Genomic DNA, 21,484 nt, shown 5'->3' on the forward strand with positions numbered 1-21,484 from the left:
AGGGAACTTACCTCAACATAATAAAGGCCATATATGACAAACCCACAGCCAACATTGTTCTCAATGGTGAAAAACTGAAACAATTTCCTCTAAGATCAGGAACGAGACAAGGTTGTCCACTCTCACCACCACTATTCAACATAGTTTTGAAAGTTTTAACCACAGGGATCAGAGAAGAAAAAGAAATAAAAGGAATCCAAATTGCAAAAGAAGTAAAGCTGTCACTGTTTGCAGATGACATGATACTATACATAGAGAGTCCTACATATGCTACCAAAAACTACTAGGACTAATCAATGAATTTGGTAAAGTAGCAGGATACAAAATTAATGCACAGAAATCTCTTGCATTTCTATACACTAATAATGAAAAATCTGAAAGAGAAATTAAAGAAACACTCCCATTTACCATTGCCACAAAAAGATAAAAATCCCTAGGAATAAACCTACCTAAAGAGACAAAAGACCTGTATGCAGAAAACTATAAGATACTGATTAAAGAAATTAAAGATGATACAAAGATGGAGAGATATACCATGTTCCTGGATTGGAAGAATCAACCTTGTGAAAATGATTATACTACCCACAGCAATTCACAGATTCAATGCAATCCCTATCAAACTACCAGTGTCATTTTTCATAGAACTAGAACAAAAAAATTAACAATTTGTATGAAAACACAAAAGACCCCAAATAGTAAAAGTGATCTTGAGAAAGAAAAATGGAGCTGGAAGAATTAGGCTCCCGGACTTCAGTCCAGACTACAAAGCTACAGTAATCAAGACAGTATGGTACTGGCACAAAAACAGAAAGATAGATCAATGGAACAGGATAGGAAGCCCAGAGATAAACCCACGCACATATGGTCACCTTATTTTTGATAAAGGAGGCAAGAAGATACAATGGAGAAAAGTCGGCCTCTTCAATAAGTGTTGCTGGGAAAACTGGACAGCTACTTGGAAAAGAATGAAATTAGAGCACTCCCTAACACCATACACAAAAATAAACTCAAAATGGATTAAAGAACTGAATGTAAGGCCAGACACTATAAAACTCTTAGAGGAAAACATAGGCAGAACACTCTATGACATAAATCACAGCAAGATCCTTTTTGACCCACCTCCTAGAGAAATGGAAATAAAAACAAAAATAAACAAATGGGACATAATACAACTTAAAAGCTTTTGCACAGCAAAGGAAACCATAAACAAGATGAAAAGACAACCCTTAGAATGGGAGAAAATATTTGCAAATGAAGCAACGGACAAAGGATTAATCTCCAAAATTTACAAGCAGCTCATGCAGCTCAGCTCAATATCAAAAAAAAAAAAAAAAAAACAACCCAATCCAAAAATGGGCAGAAGACCTAAATAGACATTTCTCCAAAGAAGATATACAGATTGCCAACAAACACATGAAAGAATGCTCAACATCACTAATCATTAGAGAAATGCAAATCAAAACTACAATGAGGTATCACCTCACACCAGTCAGAATGGCCATCTTCAAAAAATCTACAAACAATAAATGCTGGAGAGGGTGTGGAGAAAGGGGAACGCTCTTGCACTGTTTGTGGGAATGTAAATTGACACAGCCACTGTGGAGAACAGTATGGAGGTTCCTTAAAAAACTAAAAATAGAACTACCGTATGACCCAGCAATCCCACTACTGGGCATATACCTTGAGAAAACCATAATTCAAAAAGAGTCATGTACCACAATGTTCACTGCAGCTCTATTTACAATAGCCAAGACATGGAAGCAACCTAAGTGTCTATTGACAGATGAATGGCTAAAGAAGATGTGGCACATACATACAATGGAATATTACTCAGCCATAAGAAGGAATGAAATTGAGTTATTTGTAGTGAGGTGGATGGACCTAGAGACTGTCATACAGAGTGAAGTAAGTCAGAAAGAGAAAAACAAATACCATATGTTAACACATATATATGGAATCTAAAGAAAAAAAAATGGTTCTGAAGAAACTAGGGGCAGGACAGGAATAAGGACGCAGACGTAGAGAATGGACTTGAGGACATGAGGAGGGGGAAGGGTAAGCTGCGACAAAGTGAGAGAGTGGCATGGACATATATACACTACCAAACGTAAAATAGATAGCTAGTGGGAAGCAGCCGCATAGCTGCTGGGAGATCAGCTCGGTGCTTTGTGACCACCTAGAGGGGTGGGACAGGGAGGGTGGGAGGGAGGGGATATGGGGATATATGTATATGTATAGCTGATTCACTTTGTTATAAAGCAGAAACTAACACACCATTATAAAGCAATTATACTCTAATAAAGGTGTTAAAGATAAATAAAAAGGAAAAAAGTTTTTTAAAATAAAAATATGAGTTTTATAATGTACCTAAGTCTGTAGATTAGGTACTATCTCATGTTTTTGTAACTAGCTTTTATTTGCTTAAAGGGACAATTTAATAAGTATAAAATAGGAAAAGAAATGGTAAGAATATCAAGATAGCATCCCACTTTTTAAGCCCCAGTAAATCATTTAGATAGGTAGATTCTAAAACAGAACTCCTGATTCTCTTCCTCTCAGAACTGCTCCTTACCACGCTACCTCATATCTAATCCATTAGCAAATCCTTTTAGTTCTTCCTTCAAAAATATATCTTCACCACATCCATCACTACTGAGTCCTTCATTATCTGTCATCTGAATAATTGCAATAACTGGATTGGTTGCCTTTCTTTGGCCCCTACCTGCAGTTTGCTAGTCTCCATAGAGCAGGCAGGAAACAAATCAAGTCACATCTTCTGTTCAAAATCCATTTCAAACTTCTAGCACCATTTAAATTGAATTCCAGTTCCTTACCCTGGTCTATGAGGCCCTACAGGAACCAGCTCCAGCTTGCCTTCTCCACCTGGACTTCCTACTGTCCTTCTCCTGTTCACTGTGCTCCAGATGTGCTGGCCCTCCTGCTGGCCCTCCCATTGCCTTCCCCTACACCCTGGTTAATAGAGCCTGTTCCTCCATCCTACCCACCACTTCAGTCTCTCTACACCCCTCCACCCTGCTGAGATTTCTTCAGAGCCACTACCAATATATGAAACTGTACTGTTTGTTTTTATGTGAACTCATTTATTATGTGTCTCTCCCTCTGAAGAGTAAGTGTGACGAGAGCAGGTACTTGATCTGTGTTCACGGGTGCCTCCTTAGTTTCTGCAATACAGTAGGTGCTCAAGAAATGTGCCAAAGAGCAAATGAATACATAGATGAGCAATTTATATAAAGACAGCACCTAGCCTATACTTATTTGAATAACATAGCTATTTCCCTTAAAATAATCAAATCTGTCCTTAAAGGTAATTTATTTTTCTAAGTGAACTAGGTCAAAAAAAAAAAAGAAAAAAGGGGGAGGCGAGGAGGAAGCCTTACTGTGTATAGGTGGCTGTGTTGGCTCTGTAGAGAATACAAGAAGGTATTCAACAAGATCCCTGCGCTTAAGGAGTCTGCAATTTAGTATCCAATGCAATGCGCCCACGCATGTGTGTGTCCTATAATAACAAGGGAATATTACAGGTAGACAGGACTTTAGGAGGAATGGTGTTCAAGCCCCCCCCTCATTATGGACTTCAGTGATCACGAAATAATGGCAGCAGCTAGCATTTATTGAGTACGGACCATGGCAGGCACTGTGCCTTGCACTCTGTGCTAAAAAGTCACGAACTAGATCTTGAGGGTTGAGAAGAAATAATATGTGAAAAAGGGTTCATCACCTGTGACAGAAGGTAAAGATCAGAGGTGACAATATGTGAGGTGTATCCGGAAGGCAGCAGGGAGGCCAGGCTGACCACAGTATAGGTTAAGAACAAAGGAACGGCAGGAGATGGTGTTGGAAAGGTGAAGTGGGCCAGATTACCAACTGTCCTGAATAACAAGCCACTTAGTACAGCCTTCATCCTGGAGCCAAATGGAGTCGTGGGAAGAGACTGACAAGCAAAAATTATTTTATAGCAGAGGTTTAAATTAACAGTCTATGTGTTAGACCCAGACCCTCAGGTGTGTTTGGTTTCATCTACAGTATTTCAAAAAGCTATTCAGCCTTCTAGACAAGGCATGGGAACATTCTATTCTCCCTATCACCTACAACTAAATCATTTCATCTACTACTACTATTGTCTGACTGGTCCCTTTGGGTATCAGTTTGAGACCCTAAGTTTATACAGTGCTAATGTAAGACCATTTGGAGAGGAAAATGAGGAATGGGGAAACTTATTAAGTAGCTATTGCAAAAGCCCAGGAAGAGGCAGTAAAGATATAAATTGAAAGAATGATTTAAATGGAAAAGAAAAGGAGCTGGGTGCAAGAGACATGACAAATAAGAGAAGCATTCATTAATTAGAAAATTTAAAGGGCAGGATGAAAAAGAAAGGCAAAGACGAGACCATCTGGCACAAAGAAAAGATAGGTAATCCCTGGATAATCCTTTGGGGTTCATTTAGACACTTACATAAGTCCTGGGTCAAACATTTTCCATGAACCCATGAACCTTCTTATGTTATTGGAAGACTATATTTCCTCTTTTGTGAGGAAGCTGGACTTCCCCTGCTCCCCTTAAAAGAGCCATTCAAGAACACCATGATTGCTGTTTCTAAGACCCTCCTTTGTCTAAGATCCAAAGACCAGCTAACTATATGATTTCATAAAATCCTACTGCTTAGTCCCAGCCTCCCATCTTAACTTGGTAAGAGAATCCCACAGTGGCTAGTCTTAATGTAACTTAAATTTCCTGATCTTGGCCAAGAGACAGAGATGAATATTGCACAGAAGTCACTTAGATTAGACAGCTTCTCTGAAGACAAACTCAAAACCAATTTTGGGCTCTCATCTTTCTCCCCGTCAGAAAGTTCTAGGTTATGTCCTCCCCCACTGTGTTTCTTGTGAGACAGGTAGACCTGAAGATATCTAAGTAAATGTTGCCAATAAAGACAGAGGGGGTAGGGAACATATTTTGCCCTCTTTCAGATTGAAAGTTTTTTAAAGACCCAAGCAGTAGTAAAGTGGCTTCTTCTCCAGCTATCACATTAGGATATTATTTCTAAAAACAAAAATCACTTGAATCTGAAGCATTTAAAATAGTTTTCTGAACATATGACATCTCTGCAAACAGATCACACACACATATGTTAAATGAAGAAAAATGAATGGTTTATTTCCATATGGCACATCATGTTGCTAAAATCTGCTCACAAAGGGACCTCGGAATTACATACTATGACTATTTTCAATGTGAATAGATTACTTTTTGTAAAATTTACCCAATACTTGACCTGTTACTTATTTAGAAAACAAAACAACTCCTTCATCCCCACACATGTAACAAACAGCCTACTGTACGCTGAGTGGACTTTTATTACCAATATGAGGTTGGATCCTAATGCCAACTTGAACTTGTATAACGTATTTCCTCTCTAAGGTTTTGATGCTAGGAACAGCTAAAGAGTTTAAAGAGAAGACAGTGTAACCCTCCCAGGTTCCAGAACACAGCAAGTCAATGATTTATTAGCATTACTAGGTTCCTGGGTCAAAGGGGTTTGGATTCTGACATTAAAATAATGTCAGGGGGTTCCCTGGTGGCGCATTGGTTGAGAGTCCGCCTGCCGACGCAGGGGACACGGGTTCGTGCCCCGGTCCAGGAGGATCCCACGTGCCGTGGAGCGGCTGGGCCCATGAGCCATGGCCGCTGAGCCTGCACGTCCGGAGCCTGTGCTCCACAACAGGAGAGGCCACAACAGTAGAGGCCCCTGTGCCGCAAAAAATAAAATGAAAAAAAAAATAATGTCAGTATATTATGGGTTTTGGGATAAAATTTCATCTTTTTCTAAAAACTGGGATACTCAAATTCAGCAAACAGGTAACACTTGCCACCAGACAACTGTTAGACTGAGGCTTCATACATACAGCATCCTTCTCTGAATTTTTAATCACTGCAACTGTAATATCATGGCACTCGCACAGAAGTTACTCATATAAAAATTACTTAATGAGGGGATAAATAAGTGAATCTCTCTAACTTGCTGACGCTCTACATGTGATAAACTTTTTTTCTTAAAAAATCTATGAAATGGGGACTTCCCTGGTGGCACAGTGGTTAAGAATCCGCCTGCCAATGCAGGGGACACGGGTTCGAGCCCTGGTCTGGGAAGATCCCACATGCCGCGGAGCAACTAAGCCCGTGCGCCACAACTACTGAGCCTGTGTGCTGCAACTACTGAAGCCCATGCTCCTAGAGCCCGTGCTCCGCAACAATAGAAGCCACTGCAGTGAGAAGCCCACGCACTGCAACTCGAGAAGCCTGTGCACAGCAACAAAGACCCAACCCAGCCATAAACAAATAAATAAATAAAATATTAAAAAAACAAAAATCTATGAAATGAGCATAAATGTTTTTGATGCTTTTGTAAAACAGTAGAGATTATACTTTTGATGACAGTATGTCACCTTTTTTACATAAGAAAGAACACCAATGCTTCAGATATTAAGCTATCGTTTTACTTAGCAAAATTACTCCGGTTTTGGAAAAGCTTCCAAAACCTAGAAAAGTTTCATTTATACGTCTTTTTTTTTTTGGCCGTGCCATGCAGCATGTGGGATCTTAGTTCCCCGACTAGGGGTCAAATCCGTGCCCCCTGAAGTGGAAGCCCAGAGTTTTAACCACTGGACTGCCAGGGACGTCCCCCACATGTCTCTACATTAATGAATTAAATTAGTGTACATATTTTCAGTTCTCTATGAGATTTTATACAAAAACTTCACTTTATGTGATGAAGCTAATTGTTTAAGAAAAAACACAACAGACACTTCCACCGTGCTGGTAATGGTTATCAAGGCCAAGTTCCACTGAAGCCAGAGCTGAGCAATGCAGAAATGACAAGAAAATGAAAGCAGAGATACAAGAGAAAAGGGGAAAACTGGCAATGAGAGAACGTACTATTATATTCTACCATAAACACAGTGGTAGAAAGAGTGAAAAGCAGTAAGGAAATCTGTAAGGGGCAGAGTCACTCACAGGAAGAAATGATAGATTTGGGAGAGAAGGACTCACAGGATAGCACAGTGATGTGGAGAAAAGCAGGCTCACAAGCCTCAGTGGTTCCTGAGGGCAGGAAAAATATTATTCGTGAACATTATTTAGTTATTAAGAAATTATGTTCTGTATCCTATATTCACAAAAGTATGCACAAATGTGGCAGCAGAGAGTCCCCAAATGCCAAGAACTTCATCTGACTCCTCACTTATCCTCAGCACCTGACACATGAAGATACCCCTAATACAATTACATTGAAAGCACGAAATAAACAGTGTTTGGATTAAAAAGAAGTTTGTACTTATAAGCAAACCCACTGTTACCTGGACATTTTACTTAGCTCAAAACTTCATTCTTAGGGTACTAAGGAAGTAGTAAGCATAGTGATTTCCAGTTTTGAAATTTTAAAAACTTTTCCTGACACAGGCAGATTCTATTAAAGGTATATTTTTCAGAACGGAGAAGGAAGTATTCAGAAACAATCTGTTTAGCATTATCATAGGAAAGTAAACTAGTTTTGTTAGTCATATGTAGCTTTCGGGGTTTTTAAAACAGTATAACTTAACAGACCAATAGATTTTTAGGAAAGGGGACCATCATGTATAAAAAGTAACTTCACAGGAAAGACAACTTTAAAATGTTCATACATATAATTTCCACCTCTAGCTAGGTGTTATCTACAGGAAAAACCGACATTACGAGTTTGAGGAAGGACTATTCCATTTAGTTGTAGTACAATGTTAATTTAACAGTAATTCTACACCACAAATGTCCTTTACGGCAGGGAGACTCAACAGGAGTACTCTGGTTCTTCTTCACAGTTTATACTTAAAAAAGTAAAATTAGACCATACATAAGGTCAGCTTGATTCAACTTGAAAATAAGCAGTCAGATAATGGTAACTTTTTGGTATTACAGCTAGATTTGAATATGGTTGTGACTTCTGCCTTGATAATTCCCTGTACCAGAGGTCTGATGAAAATAAAAAAGAGAAGGTCCAGTGTTATACTATTAGCTGTATTAAAAAATTTTTTTTTTACTATTCTTAAAAATTATGGTTTAAAAATATGTATATATATATAAAACAGAAAACTCTCATTTAAACCATTTTTAGGTGTACTATTCAGTGGCATTAATTACATTCATAATGTTGTATAACCACAACCAAAACTACTTCTAAAAGTTTCATCACCCCAAACAGAAACTCTGTACTCATTAAGCACTACTAAATAATTTTAAGAAAAAATTAAGAAGAAAAGTCAGTTTATGGAGGATTGACTATAAATGGCAATAAAAAGATCTAGTTAAAATAAACAAAAGAATGACTATTTTATCTAATTTTGTCAAGAAAAAAATTCAGAATAAAAATCATAGTTGATGGAGAATTGACTATAAATAGCAATAAAGGAAGCTAGTCATAACAGTAATCATCTTAGAAAGCTTCCACAGGGTTCCATTTTCATATGTATTCTGTTGTCTATTTTGTCTTTGTTACATTTCCATTTTCTACTTGATGGGTTTTTTTTTCCAGTGATAATGCAGAATTAGAAAACAATGGACATAAATTAAATTAAAAGCTTATTTGGAAAAAAATATAAGATGAAGAAGAAGAAAAGTAATTAGCAACCTAATTCTCAGAGAAGTAAACAGAATTAGAGAGTTAGATAGTAACTCCATAAGGCTGATAACTGGTGGAGTCAGTATTTGAACTAAGGCTCTCCAGACTCTGCTCCTTCCACTAGGTCAGGCTGCCTTCCTGAGGCGCTATAGTTTTGGTATGGCTTTATTTTTCCCCCCTGAACTTTAAAAAATTGTATTATCAAACAAAGGAGGATGGTCATCTTGATATTCTCTCCTGCCCCCTTTTTTGGATTTTGACTAGCTTAATTACTGTTTAGAGAAACTTTAAAACTTAGAATTATTTGTAATATTTGACTTAGTCAAGCAGTAAGTATTAAGTTTGTTCAAACCTAGAGCTTATAAATCCATTCAGTATCTCCTACTCTTACTGTATTTTAAAATGTTTCCTTCATTCTATTATACTGTTTTAAAGAATTTTAAAATACATTAATAATAAGAAGAAACAGTGAGTATATATTTTATCTTCTAGATGTATGAGAAGAAAAATAAGATTTCCTTACAAGAATGTAACTAATCTTATTTTGTTAATAATTCCCAGGACTGCCAAATAAAAATCATAAGAATATGAAAAATGAGGTACATAATGCTTACTATACTAGAGGCATACGATATAATTTTTGAGGTATAAACATCATGATTATACATAATGATTAAAAATTTATGTTAACTAAATTTCCCCCTCATGTTTGAGGCCAGGGAAAATTTACAAAAACAAGGCAATATTTAGCATATATGTGCTTTCAAATTTCATCATTTTAATCGTATTTTATATTAAATCATATTTATATTAAATCTCAAATTTACCTCTGCAATCTCTATCCTTTTTGCAAGATCATCGAGAGAAAGACAGCTTTCATCAGAAGGCAGGTTCTCCTGTAGACTATAGGATTCTTCTTCAGGAGAAAGATCTTGAAGGAGATCAGCGTCTTCCTCTTGGTTATCTTCATATGAAAGGGAATCTTCAGTATCTTTTAAGCATTCTTCTAAAAGGCTGTTCAAATAGTCTTCTGTTTCCTTACTGACTTGTTCGTGTTTATCTCCCTGTTCCTCTGGGGCCATATACACTTCTGGAAGCACTGTACTTAAATCAGATACTTGATTATTTTCACAAAGTACACTCTCAGAGCCCTCTGAGTCAGTCTGCCCCTGTGGTGATTTTCCATCACTGTCTGTAAGATCAGGTTGCTGCAGCTCATTTAATTCATTGTTCTCAAGTTGGTCTGTGGGCAACGCCTCAGAAGCATCCTCAAGTAGCAACTGGAGTTCCTTTCTTTGCGTCTGTGAGTATTTACCCTCAGAAATCAACGCAGGAGGTATATGGTCAGAGCCTGGTAAAATCAATGGCTCTATCACTGACTCGCTGGAAACCTTAGGGTCTTTAGCAATGCCCTCTATTTCAGCCACATCTTGGCTGGCCTCTGACTGAGTCAGCTGCAAGCGGCTGTCATCCTCACAAGCATGCCCTGAAGAGAGTAGCCCAGACCTGCTCCCTGCCGACTCCAAGGGCAGGGCGTGGAGCTCCAGTGTGGCTTCAGCGCTGCAGAGCGGCTCCTCCGTGTGGCCCTTCCCTGCAGTTACCGGAAGGCTCAGGGGATCTGCCTGCCTGTCCATCTGATTACAGCAGGGACTGCTCTCGCAGGTCTCTCTTTTATGTTGGCTTTCTTTTCCTGATTCCATGCCAAGACAAGTTTCACTCTCTGAAAATGAAGGAAAGCAAGCTGTTTTAAGATTCAAAACAACTTTGTACAGGAGGGAAGAGAAAGGACATGAATAAAATGTGGGACACAACGATATTCTAAACCTCTGAAATGGAAATTCTACCTGATGGATAATAGTGTCTTTAGGTAGAGGAAACATCCTAAACATTTAGTAAGTAATCCTTTAGATATGAAAATTAACAGATTATTCAAAAACATGTTAAAATATGAATATATAATTTAGTCTTCATTATAATTGAAAAAGTCATTTTTTTCAAAGGTTTAGAAGATATTCTTCTGAGCTTTATTGGCTGTGTATATTTAAACGAATATTTTAAAGTGTAGAAAAATTATTTTCAGTGTATTTAAGACATGGTATATTAAATAAATATTTTTACATGATGAACCATGTAATACATAATTTAAAGTGTAAGAAAAACAATACTGGTTCTGATCTATTAAGACTAAACTAAGGAACGTAAGTCTGTTCTGTTCAAATTTATTTAAGCATAATATCTTTAATAATAACATCCTTAATTAATGTGTTGGAAAATTACTTTAACTTCTTAAAGGGAGGCAGTCAAAGGTAGTGGTATAAAGCATAAGTCTTGGTACCAGGCAGAAATGGGTTTGGAATTTTAATATTTCTTTCCATTTCTATTTTAAATAAAACAATTTAAAATACTTTTCTTCCACTTTAAAACTAAAGCATTAAAAACTTTCACAAAATATATACTGAATGCATAAACTAGTAGATAAGAGAGAAGCTTGCTCATGATTGAGTTTTTGGTCGATTAAGCATTCCTAACTACCACAGGAGTTTTAACTTTTTCTTTTGTCATATATTGTTTAATTTATACAAATCATGGGCCAAAGGTTAAAATCAAGAGTGAAATATAGTGATGATTATATTCTACCTGGTTTTTCATTTATTGGTACTTTAATAATTACCAATTGGCAATGGCAGCACGTACCATACCAAAGAAAAGACAGAACTTAAATGCCATCTTCTGGTTTCAGAGAATCAGGGATGGAGTCTGGCCACCTCAACTCTGCACTGCTGAGCTTATTAGAGTTCGTATTACCTCCCCCAATGCCTTAACTTGAACATCAGATGAGGAGAGGACAAGGAAAAATAGGTCTCTTTTGGGGAGAGTACAGCATTCTTTGTCTTGTCTCACCCCAAGGAATCACTCAAAGTTTGGAAGACTGCAAAAAAAAAAAAAACACATGGACATTTTAATTCCCATTAGGTTGTCTGCTTCACCATTGAGCTTGCTGGTCTGCCTCTCTGTTAAGATGCGGGATGTCAGAGCAAGGAGGGCCCCTGCCAGATGGAAAGGGGGCCAAGCTCTCCTCCACAAGTTCCCAGTACCCAAAGGTTCAGAAGGCGGCCCTCAAAACACATCCATGGAATTCAGAGAGTAAATAGCATACACACAGGGCGGAGAGGGCCCCACATCAGAGGAACGGGGTGTGCTGTCTCTAGCTGAGGGCCAGTTACCTAAAGGACCACAGATGTCTAGGAGAGCAATTTGGAAGTAAGCGCCTCCTCAGTTGGTCCTGCCGGAGCCACCACACGTCCCCATAGCCTGGATTCTGTCCTATGCACTAATCTAGCTAGCTTCACCAGAGAGCAGACCATGCTCCCAGCCCCTGCAGAGCTGGTGGACAGAGAAGAGCTTTGAATAATGAGATTTAAGTGTTATGGCAAAGTTTGGAATTGAAAAGGACTAAGTCATAAAGAATCAAAATGAGACTATTTAATAGCTATAAGTGACTGAAAAGTTAGAGAATCAGCCTGAGATGCCATTACATGAGTAGAAAGTGACGTGGCTGACTATAGTTACTTAGACAAAATACAGTCACTTTAAGTACCGTTTCTAATGAAGCAAGATACCACTTAAGTGGTGTGTAATAAAGACTACGCATAGGTACAATGTATTACTTATAAATACTGGCCTGAAAACAGTTGCTTCATTCCACTATTAGAAACAATATAAAATATGAAAAGAAGTAGTAATTTAAGATGCAAAGGGCAAGAGTTTCAGACTAGATCAGGAGAGTAGCTATAGTTTGTTTGACGCCATATAAAATCTAAGTGATATTTTTAATACATATTCAGTCTCCAAATCACACATAATATATGCTATTTTATAATTTGTTGTATCAAATCATGCTTTTGGGGAAAAACTTAAAACCTGTCCTTACAGGTAATGAAAAACAGTCTGCTGCCTTACCCTCCCATCTGTCTGATTCCTGCTCTCTAGAGGCAGCCAATTTTCAATTCCTTTAGCTGTTTCCTCTCATATTTACTCTCCATTTCTAGATAAGACTTACATTGTTATTTATTGACTTTTCAGTTTTAGAGAACACCTACTGACTTCCTACTATGGAAGAGAGTTAGCTCTCATGGTTCCTTTCCCCAACAATGATGTTTTCTTTCTCCTCCTCTAGCTCCCATTACAATTCAACACAATTCTAGGGCAAATCAATATTCAAATGCTTATGTTACTATGGCTTTGTAAGTATTATTCACAACTGACCCACACTATGTACTCTGATACGTCTTCCTTTCTCCTTTATGCTTTGTTTTCCTTGGTGTTGATAACTGCCTCATTACTTCATTAAAAAAAAAAAACTTTACCTATGTGTCTTCAAACTCTGACAGATGTACAACTACGGCATATGTACCAAGAGGTAATCCATCAGTTTTAAAACATATCCTTCTTGAGTCCCTGACCTGGAACTCCTCTCCAGGGCTGCTACACAGTTATCATCCTGGAATTTCCTTTCCCAGTGATCCTAGGAATTCATTTTGGCTCTATTTTGGAAACCTTGTTTTCTCTGAATCCCAGGTCTTCCTCTTTGTTTATCCTCTCTTAGTAGAACATTTCCTAAGAACAGGTACATGGAAGGTAAACTTTCTAAGGTTATTCACATCTGAAAGTCTTTACTTCTTCACCCTTGACTAAAACTTTGGTTGGGTAAAGTTTTCTAGGTTAGAAATCATTCTCTCTCGCAATTTTGAAGGCACTGCTGTATTGTGTCTAGCTTCCAACAGGCCTCCGATTCGGTAGAAGGAGAATATAAAGGTCTAAATGCTTCTTGTACAGTCTTTTAGCCCAACTTTAAACCCTTAAATTTAGAGGTACCCTCTGTGCTTCCAATTCCCAAACCTTCCCAAGCAGAAATCAACCTTTTCCCTGTAGACACTTAGTTTCTGGCTTTCTCTGGTATGTTAAGCCAGGTGTCACCCATCTATCTGCTTTCCAGCTTCCAAAATTTTCTGGATGTCATATCTGCTGCTGGGTCCTTGCCAGTTCTATCCTTCTGGCTTTCTGCCTTTAAGGATCCCCTTCAGATATTTTAATAGTGTTCCAAAAAGAAAGTGGAAGTAAATGTTTGATCCACTATGTTTAACCAAAAATATTTTCTGAATTTTCTACGAGTATGTATCATAGTATAAAACTTATTGTTAATGTTTCTGTTAATATTAACATGAATTTCTGTTAATTGGTTCTCCTGAACCCAAAGATCTAGTGAGGTAAGTTTACTAAACCCTACTGCATTGACTTAAGATGTACTAAAAAAAAAATTCTACTCTGATGACATAAAAATGGAATAAAAGCTGAGTGTATGACAGATACTTAATAATACCAAATTAAAGAGGTAGTTCTAAAATGAGAAGTTAGACTTAAACCTAAGTTCTAACACATGCTCTACAAATGCACATACCTTTGCGTTACTCTCTCATTTCCCATTCCCCCATGAATTCTCTTTAGGGAAAAATCCCCTATACAATACATGATGTGAGACTAAAGCATTCATGAATTAACACATTTCTTATATTTTCTGAGTATCTCATTAATTATCATCAGGTAAGAACATCTGAGTGATATCAGGCTTGAAAAAGAAATTTTCAATGTTAATATCTATTTTAGCAGCTGGAAAGAAATGTGCCTAAATTAAGTCTGAACTGTTGGTAATAGTATAAATTAGTACAACTTCTACAGAGGCTAATTCAAAACTAAAAATGTACATACTCAGTCATCAGGGAAAAGCAAGGTAAAACCACAATGACATTCATATCCACTAAAATGACTTAAGAAAAAAAAGACCGACAACATTAAATGTCAGCAAGGACGTGGAACACCTGGAATTCTCATATATTGCTGGTGGGGTATAAAATAGGACAACAGCGTTGGAGAACTATTTGACAGTTTTTTAGAAAGCTAAACATGTACCTTCCCTATGACCCAATGACTCCACCCTAAGTTCTTTACCCAAGAGAAATAAAAACATGTATCTACAAAAAAACCTTCCTACCGTTTTATTCATGATATCTACAACTTGGAAACAACCCAAATATCTATCAACAGGTGTATGGATAAATAAATTGTGGTATGGTCAAAAAAGTGGAATACTACTCAGCAATGAAAGGAAATGAATTAATGATACATACAACAATATGGGAGGCTCTCAAAAAAAAAAGGATGCTGAGCAATTCTACTTATATTACATTCTAAAACAGGGAAAACCCACTGATAATAAGAGAAAGCACTGGGTCGCCTGGGACTGGAGGTGGGAGGGACTGAGTGTAAGAGGGCTGGGAGAAAGATTCTGGAGTGATGAATGTGTTCCATATCTTGACTGGGGTAGTAGTTACATGAGTGTATACAGTTGTCAAATCTCACCAAATTATACACTTCAAATGGGTACATTTTATTGTATGGAAATTGTACTTCAATAAAGTTGATTTAAAAATGGGAAGGGAATGATAAATAGAGAACTCAGGATAATGGTTACCTCAGGAATGGAGTGAAGCGGGTGATGGGATAGAGAGGAACACAAAGGTAGCTGTAACAGAACTGACAATTTAGTCCCTTGTTAGGTACAAGGTTCACAGGTCTTCATTTTTCTATCAATTGTTAAAATGTATGTACGTTTCATATTATTTTTACATATAAAATATTACTTAATAAAATGAATTAAAATATAAATTAATAAAAACACATGGGCTTCAGGGTCAGAAAAATAGGGTTTAGCTTTGTGTTCTAATTAGTTCTGTTCCGGAATAAGTCACTTACCTTCCTTGAGTTTCTTAAAATGATTTAGCCTACCTTAAATTGGTTGTTAGGAGGAAAAGATGAGATAATATACATAAAAGTATTTTGAAAATATAAAATACTACATAACTTACTTGAAGACTTTAATAATGATAGATTAATTAGAAAAGTAGCAATGAATAACACATAGAGAACATTAATGGAATACTAGAAGTAGGGGGTAGTGATAACATGAGGAGGAAGTGGTGGAGGAAGAGTAATGAGAGCAGTGAGCACATATTTTTCTTACCTTATGCCAGGTACTGTTCTAAACTTTAATGAAATTACTAATTTAATCCTCATAAGAATCCTATGAGGTAAGAACTATTAATGTCCACCTTTTGGAGCTGAGGAAAGGGAGGGACAGAGAAATCAGGCAACTTGCTTATGGTCACACAACTTTTTTTTTTTTTTGGCTGCACCGTGTAGCATGCAGGATCTTAGTTCCCCAACCAGGCATGGAACCCATGTGCCCTGCACTGGGAGTGTGAAGTCTTAACCACTGGACCACCAGGGAAGACTCTTAGGGTCACACAACTTCAAGTGGTGGAGAGAGGATTCAAACCAGACAAGTTTGGTGCCAGAAACAATGTCTTTAACCACCACACACACAAAAAAGCAAGTTACTTATTATATAAGGAGCTTAAGACCAAGATATGTAGAGAGAAAGAAAAGGGAAAGTCTACACTGTAGAACATGTAAGACATTAGAAATAAGGAATATGGGGTAAAACAAGGACAATATATTAAATACAAATCATTTAAAGTAATATTTTCATATTTCTTTCTCTCATATTCTTTCTTACATTTCTATGTATTTATTCATAGAATAACCAATCTCAGTAGGCTCATTATGAGACATTTGACATTTTTCCTTAAAAGATATTATTTTATCAGACTTGGCAAGATTTCTTTCTCCAGAACTTAGTCCACACCCTCCCCATAAAATGGCTATTAATGAAATGTCTGCATTGTGTAAGTCTTTGAAAATCCACACAACTTACTTAGCAGAAGTATGCTGCAATTTAATTAGAAACCAGAAGACCCAGGTTCTAGTTGTGAATCAAAGCACCAAGCAAGTGGCTTAAACGTGGTATCTCAGTTTCCTGTCTGAGATAGTGGTGTCTCAGTTCCTATCTCGCAGTAAAGGCCAAGCTAGAAGTAGTGCCAAGCTAGTGCTAGGCAGTGTCAGACTCAAACACTCAGCATGTAATAACAGCCTTCTTCCCAATGTGCACAGCAAAGAGACACATTCACACCCAAACTAGGTGACTATTTTGTGACTTTTTCCCCTAAGATTTTTATGAAGCTCATTGTATTCTGATTTCCAAAATAAAAATGACTGGGAAAAAGAGACAAGAAGAACAGAGTATAGTAGGATTGACCTAAGGCAACCCAAATTTGCCTCATAAGAGAAGAGGGGATAAAATAAGATTTAGGGGGAAAAAAACATAAAGAGAAAAAAGCAAGTGAAATTGCAGGCGTCATCGTCATCATCTTACCTCTTCAGGCATCTCAAGTCAAAAGACCTGATGCTGCCTGTTTACTATCAGGGCTCTCAGGCCCAGGAACATAAAGCCCAGGAATATAAATTAGTACTAAAATCATAAACAAGGAGAAATAAATGCCCTAAAACATATTTATTTATCTTTATTTTCTAAAGTTTTTATAATGAACATACATTACTACTGTAAGAAAAAAAATTTCTAGAAATCTTTAACCTTTGACATAAGACACAGTGCTATAAAATATACTATGAATGCTATAGAAATATATATGTACAAATTAAAGTATACCATATGTTAGTCAACAAAAAAAGGAAAAGAATAAATTACTATAGATAAACTATAAGGATACAGAGCTTATCTTGATAATATCTAGATTTACAGAAAAAATTTCTGATAAAGTTTGTACAAAAATTGATTTTTTTTAACAGAAAGGGATGTCTGAATACACTAAAACCAATTCTATTTCAGAGCTTATTTGTACAATCTTGTCATATTCTGTTAGACACATATAACCACCTACTGAAAACATGAAATAATTTTATGTTTTTACAAGAATTCAGATTTTATCATTCCTACTACTAGATATCTAAAAATAGAATTACACAATGTAAAAAAGTCTTGCTTTGCTATTTGTGCAGGAGAGGTATACGCAAAAAAACTCCTTCACAGCAACTCAGATTAACATTTGTAGAATACTTATTATAAGAGGCAGGCATATCTCCTATATCCCCCTGTAATTTAAAAACATACCCGGCTCTTTGGCTGTAGCTCCTCTTTCCTTTGGATCTTCAGATACTATTAACTGCATAAAGCATTTCCTTCCCAGGGACTTCTGTACAGCTGCTATCTAAAAAGTTTTTTAAAAAGAAGAAGAAGAAAAATAAAACTTTGGAGGAAACTATTACATTAAATTAGAAAGCTGAAAATAATTTGAGAAAGGTTTCATTATTTTCTAAAACAGTCCATACAACAAACATGACACATTTTTCCTATAGACATTTTCAAAGAAAATCTCTTACCTTATGTTTGGATAAAAGAGGACTGTAGAAAAAAAGAGAGAAAAAAAAGAATTAAAAAAATAAATTACAGCAGCAATATGCTTCCAAACAAATGTCACTGAAAGGGCTGTAAAAAAAAAAAAATAGAGCTTCTCTGGATTCTAATATTAGCACAGAACATTTCCACTGCTGAAACATTACCACTGGTTCACATAGTTCAAAGTGCAGCTATCTCATGTGTTAATCTCCTTAGATGGCCAATAACTAATGAAAACCTCCATAGAAGCTATAAATACTGAGATTCGGGGGGAAAAGTGTCAACCTTTTGCTAATAATGTATTTCAAGAGCATTTCACAGATACTATTAAAATTTTAGTTTATGTCATTATAGTCTAAAATTATGGTGGAAGATAATTTTATATGCATTATCCATAGAAAAGGATAACAAAAGTAATCTTTAAATATTATACTTTAGGAAATACCCAAGATAAAAGAATGCATATATTCACCACAAAGCATACACAAAAATGTTCACAGCCATTTTATTCATACAATTCAAAAACTGGAAACAAACCAAATGTCTATTAACAATATAATGGATAAATAAATTGCTGCATAGTCATATAATGAATACACACAGCAGTAAAGCAGAGCAAGTTACCATAACATGTAACAACATAACCATGGGCAAAAGAAGCTAGATACAAAAATCTACTCTGTGTGATTACATTTATATTAAATTACAGAACAGGCAAACACACTGTTATAGAACTCAGACAGTAGTTACTTTGGGATATGGATACTGACTTTGTACAGAAATTAGGCAGATTTCTGAGGGGCTGGACTGTCCTGTATCTTGGTCAGACTGGTAGTTACACTATGTATCTGTACATGTACAAATTCATCAAGCTGGGTACTTTAATGTATGTATAACTCAAAAATATTTTTTATATTAAAAATTTTAGGAGTATAATTTTGGGAAATTATCAAATTTAAAGCATAAAAATTTGAGGTTTTGTTTACTATACTATCCACTGTTCATTAGCCAGAAATTCTCTAGTGATCTGAAGCAATGTGACTAGCTTTTAAATTGTGTGTTGGCAAGTTACCTTATATTTAAAAAGAGAAAAAAAAAAAAAGAAAAACAAAGTCATGCTCATATTAGGTTAAAAAAAATTGTTTTTAAATAATTAAAACATTTGTAACACATTAAAAATTATTAGTTCCATGGGAAGGGCAGAAAAAGTGTCTATACTGAAATTGTGAAAGTAAGAAAACAATCTCCACAGTATGGAGGTTCCTTAAAAAACTACAAATAGAACTACCATATGACCCATCAATCCCACTACTGGGCATACACCCTGAGAAAACCATAATTCAAAAAGAGTCATGTACCAAAATGTTCATTGCAGCTCTATTTACAATAGCCCGGAGATGGAAACAACCTAAGTGTCCATCATAGGATGAATGGATAAAGAAGATGTGGCACATATATACAATGGAATATTACTCAGCCATAAAAAGAAACGAAATTGAGCTATTTGTAATGAGGTGGATAGACCTAGAGTCTGTCATACAGAGTGAAGCAAGTCAGAAAGAGAAAGACAAATACTGTATGCTAACACATATATATGGAATTTAAGAAAAAAAAATGTCATGAAGAACCTAGGGGTAAGACAGGAATAAAGACACAGACCTACTATAGAATGGACTTGAGGATATGGAGAGGGGGAAGGGTAAGCTGTGACAAAGCGAGAGAGAGGCATGAACATATATACACTACCAAACGTAAGGTAGATAGCTAGTGGGAAGCAGCCGCATAGCACAGGGAGATCAGCTTGGTGCTTTGTGACCGCCTGGAGGGGTGGGATAGGGAGGGTGGGAGGGAGGGAGCTGCAAGAGGGAAGAGATATGGGAACATACGTAAATGTATAACTGATTTACTTTGTTATAAAGCAGAAACTAACCATTGTAAAGCAATTATACTCCAATAAAGATGTAAAAAAAAAGAAAGAAAAGAAAAAAAAAGAAAACAATCTCCTTTATCTATTTTAAAAGATTCCGTTGTTTAAAACCTCTACAAAGTCAAAAGTTAACCTATTTAACTCACTAAGAATTAGGTTATAATGCAAAATCCATACAAATACTGTTTCAAAGGTTCAAATTGACTAACACAAGAAAATTGTACATCCCAGAAATCTGCACTTGTTTAATCACTATCATGTCCCCTCACCTTTAAAATTCTGAGTCTTCAAATAATGAATTAAAAAAATATATTTAAGTTCTTTATTATTACTATATTCAGTTTTAAAAATCCAACTCTTTGATATAAATCAAACAATTTAAAATTATCTGGTAAATGGACTTTTCCTTCTACAGTATTTTGGTTAAATACCATAGTGCGTTCGCTTTCCAGTATTAGACTACTCTTAAAAATGTGTTTTTACTATAACATAGTATAGTAAAAACATAGAAACACTGACAAACATACAAACATTGAAAAACAATTATAATAAAAAATCCTAACACAAATTTTTCCATCTGAATCGCCTAATCTCTTAACCAAAAAGTAATCGAAATTAGAAGTTACATTTAAAAATTTCTAATTAGAAGGTGCTTTGAATTTTGTAAAGTAGACCTTTCGCTGAGTTTAGTGTAAGAAACAGATAAAAGCTGAGAAAGGAACCTAATCATTTTATCAATTTTAATTTCTCCAGTTGAAAGCATTAACAAAACAAAGAAATGAATCTTGTATTTCAAATATTCAATGCTACAGTGCTTCTTCAATATTCTATTCAAACTCATTGTAAACAAATACTGAAGTACTTACTCTTGATGTGTTGTGCAAAATTTAGCAAGCCGTTCAAAATCCTCACCATTAAATCCTTTTTCTGAGTTCCTCAAAGATGTAACTGTATGTGGTTGTACAGTTTTCCATTTTGTTTCTAAATTTAAAATATTTGTTAGTCACTGGCTGTTATAAAACATGTTTAGGAGGGAAAAAATAGATAACTGGCACCACTGATAAAGATCATCATGCAAAAGTATCTTCTCAACCCCAAAGTTAACACAGAAATAGCTAAGTGATTACTTTTCATTCTAAGTAAATATTATCCCAGAGACTAAATTAGCCAATAGGGCATACAAAGTGATCAGAAGAAATGCAAACAGTTGCAAGTGTTCTTTTCTTGGCACTGATATGAAGAACAAAATACAAAGAGAAAAATTTTCTTACAGTGACATAAACTTGTGCTAAAAATGCTACTTTCTTTGCAACATTAACTTGACTAGAAATGTCTATTTCCTAAAACTAGGTCAAATATGTTAACTTTCTAGAGAGCAACTTGTTAGATTATTGATAATTCCACCTTCTGTTAGTCTGTACTCACCCCACTGTTCTTGAATGGCAGAAAGATTTGCGAGCAATTGCTCATGATACAGTCGTTCGAGCTGAATGAATTTCATTGCTTTCTCATCTGAATA

The 21,484-nt window shown here is 36.1% G+C and overlaps 1 protein-coding gene across 4 annotated transcripts in view; it reads right to left on the bottom strand.

Moving 5' to 3' along the window:
- The window catches only part of CNST (consortin, connexin sorting protein), a 115,848-nt gene that overhangs the window by 16,560 nt on the left and 77,804 nt on the right, over positions 1 to 21,484 (bottom strand). For 3 of the 4 annotated variants that reach the window (XR_014296596.1, XM_082652500.1, XM_082652498.1), the window contains 6 exons: positions 21,391 to 21,477; positions 20,832 to 20,946; positions 18,023 to 18,044; positions 17,754 to 17,850; positions 9,496 to 10,388; positions 7,069 to 7,119 (listed from right to left, as the gene is read on the bottom strand). Coding sequence is in view for 3 of the 4 variants with exons in the window: in XM_082652500.1 (XP_082508626.1) it covers positions 7,069 to 7,119; positions 9,496 to 10,388; positions 17,754 to 17,850; positions 18,023 to 18,044; positions 20,832 to 20,946; positions 21,391 to 21,477 (1,265 nt within the window). In the remaining variant the exon portion in view is untranslated. The remainder of the gene's footprint in view (positions 1 to 7,068; positions 7,120 to 9,495; positions 10,389 to 17,753; positions 17,851 to 18,022; positions 18,045 to 20,831; positions 20,947 to 21,390; positions 21,478 to 21,484) is intronic. The other variant, XM_082652499.1, reaches the window with a different exon arrangement.

This window comes from Grampus griseus (assembly GCF_964374135.1).
Source record: "Grampus griseus genome assembly, chromosome: 1".
Lineage (NCBI taxonomy): Eukaryota > Metazoa > Chordata > Mammalia > Artiodactyla > Delphinidae > Grampus > Grampus griseus.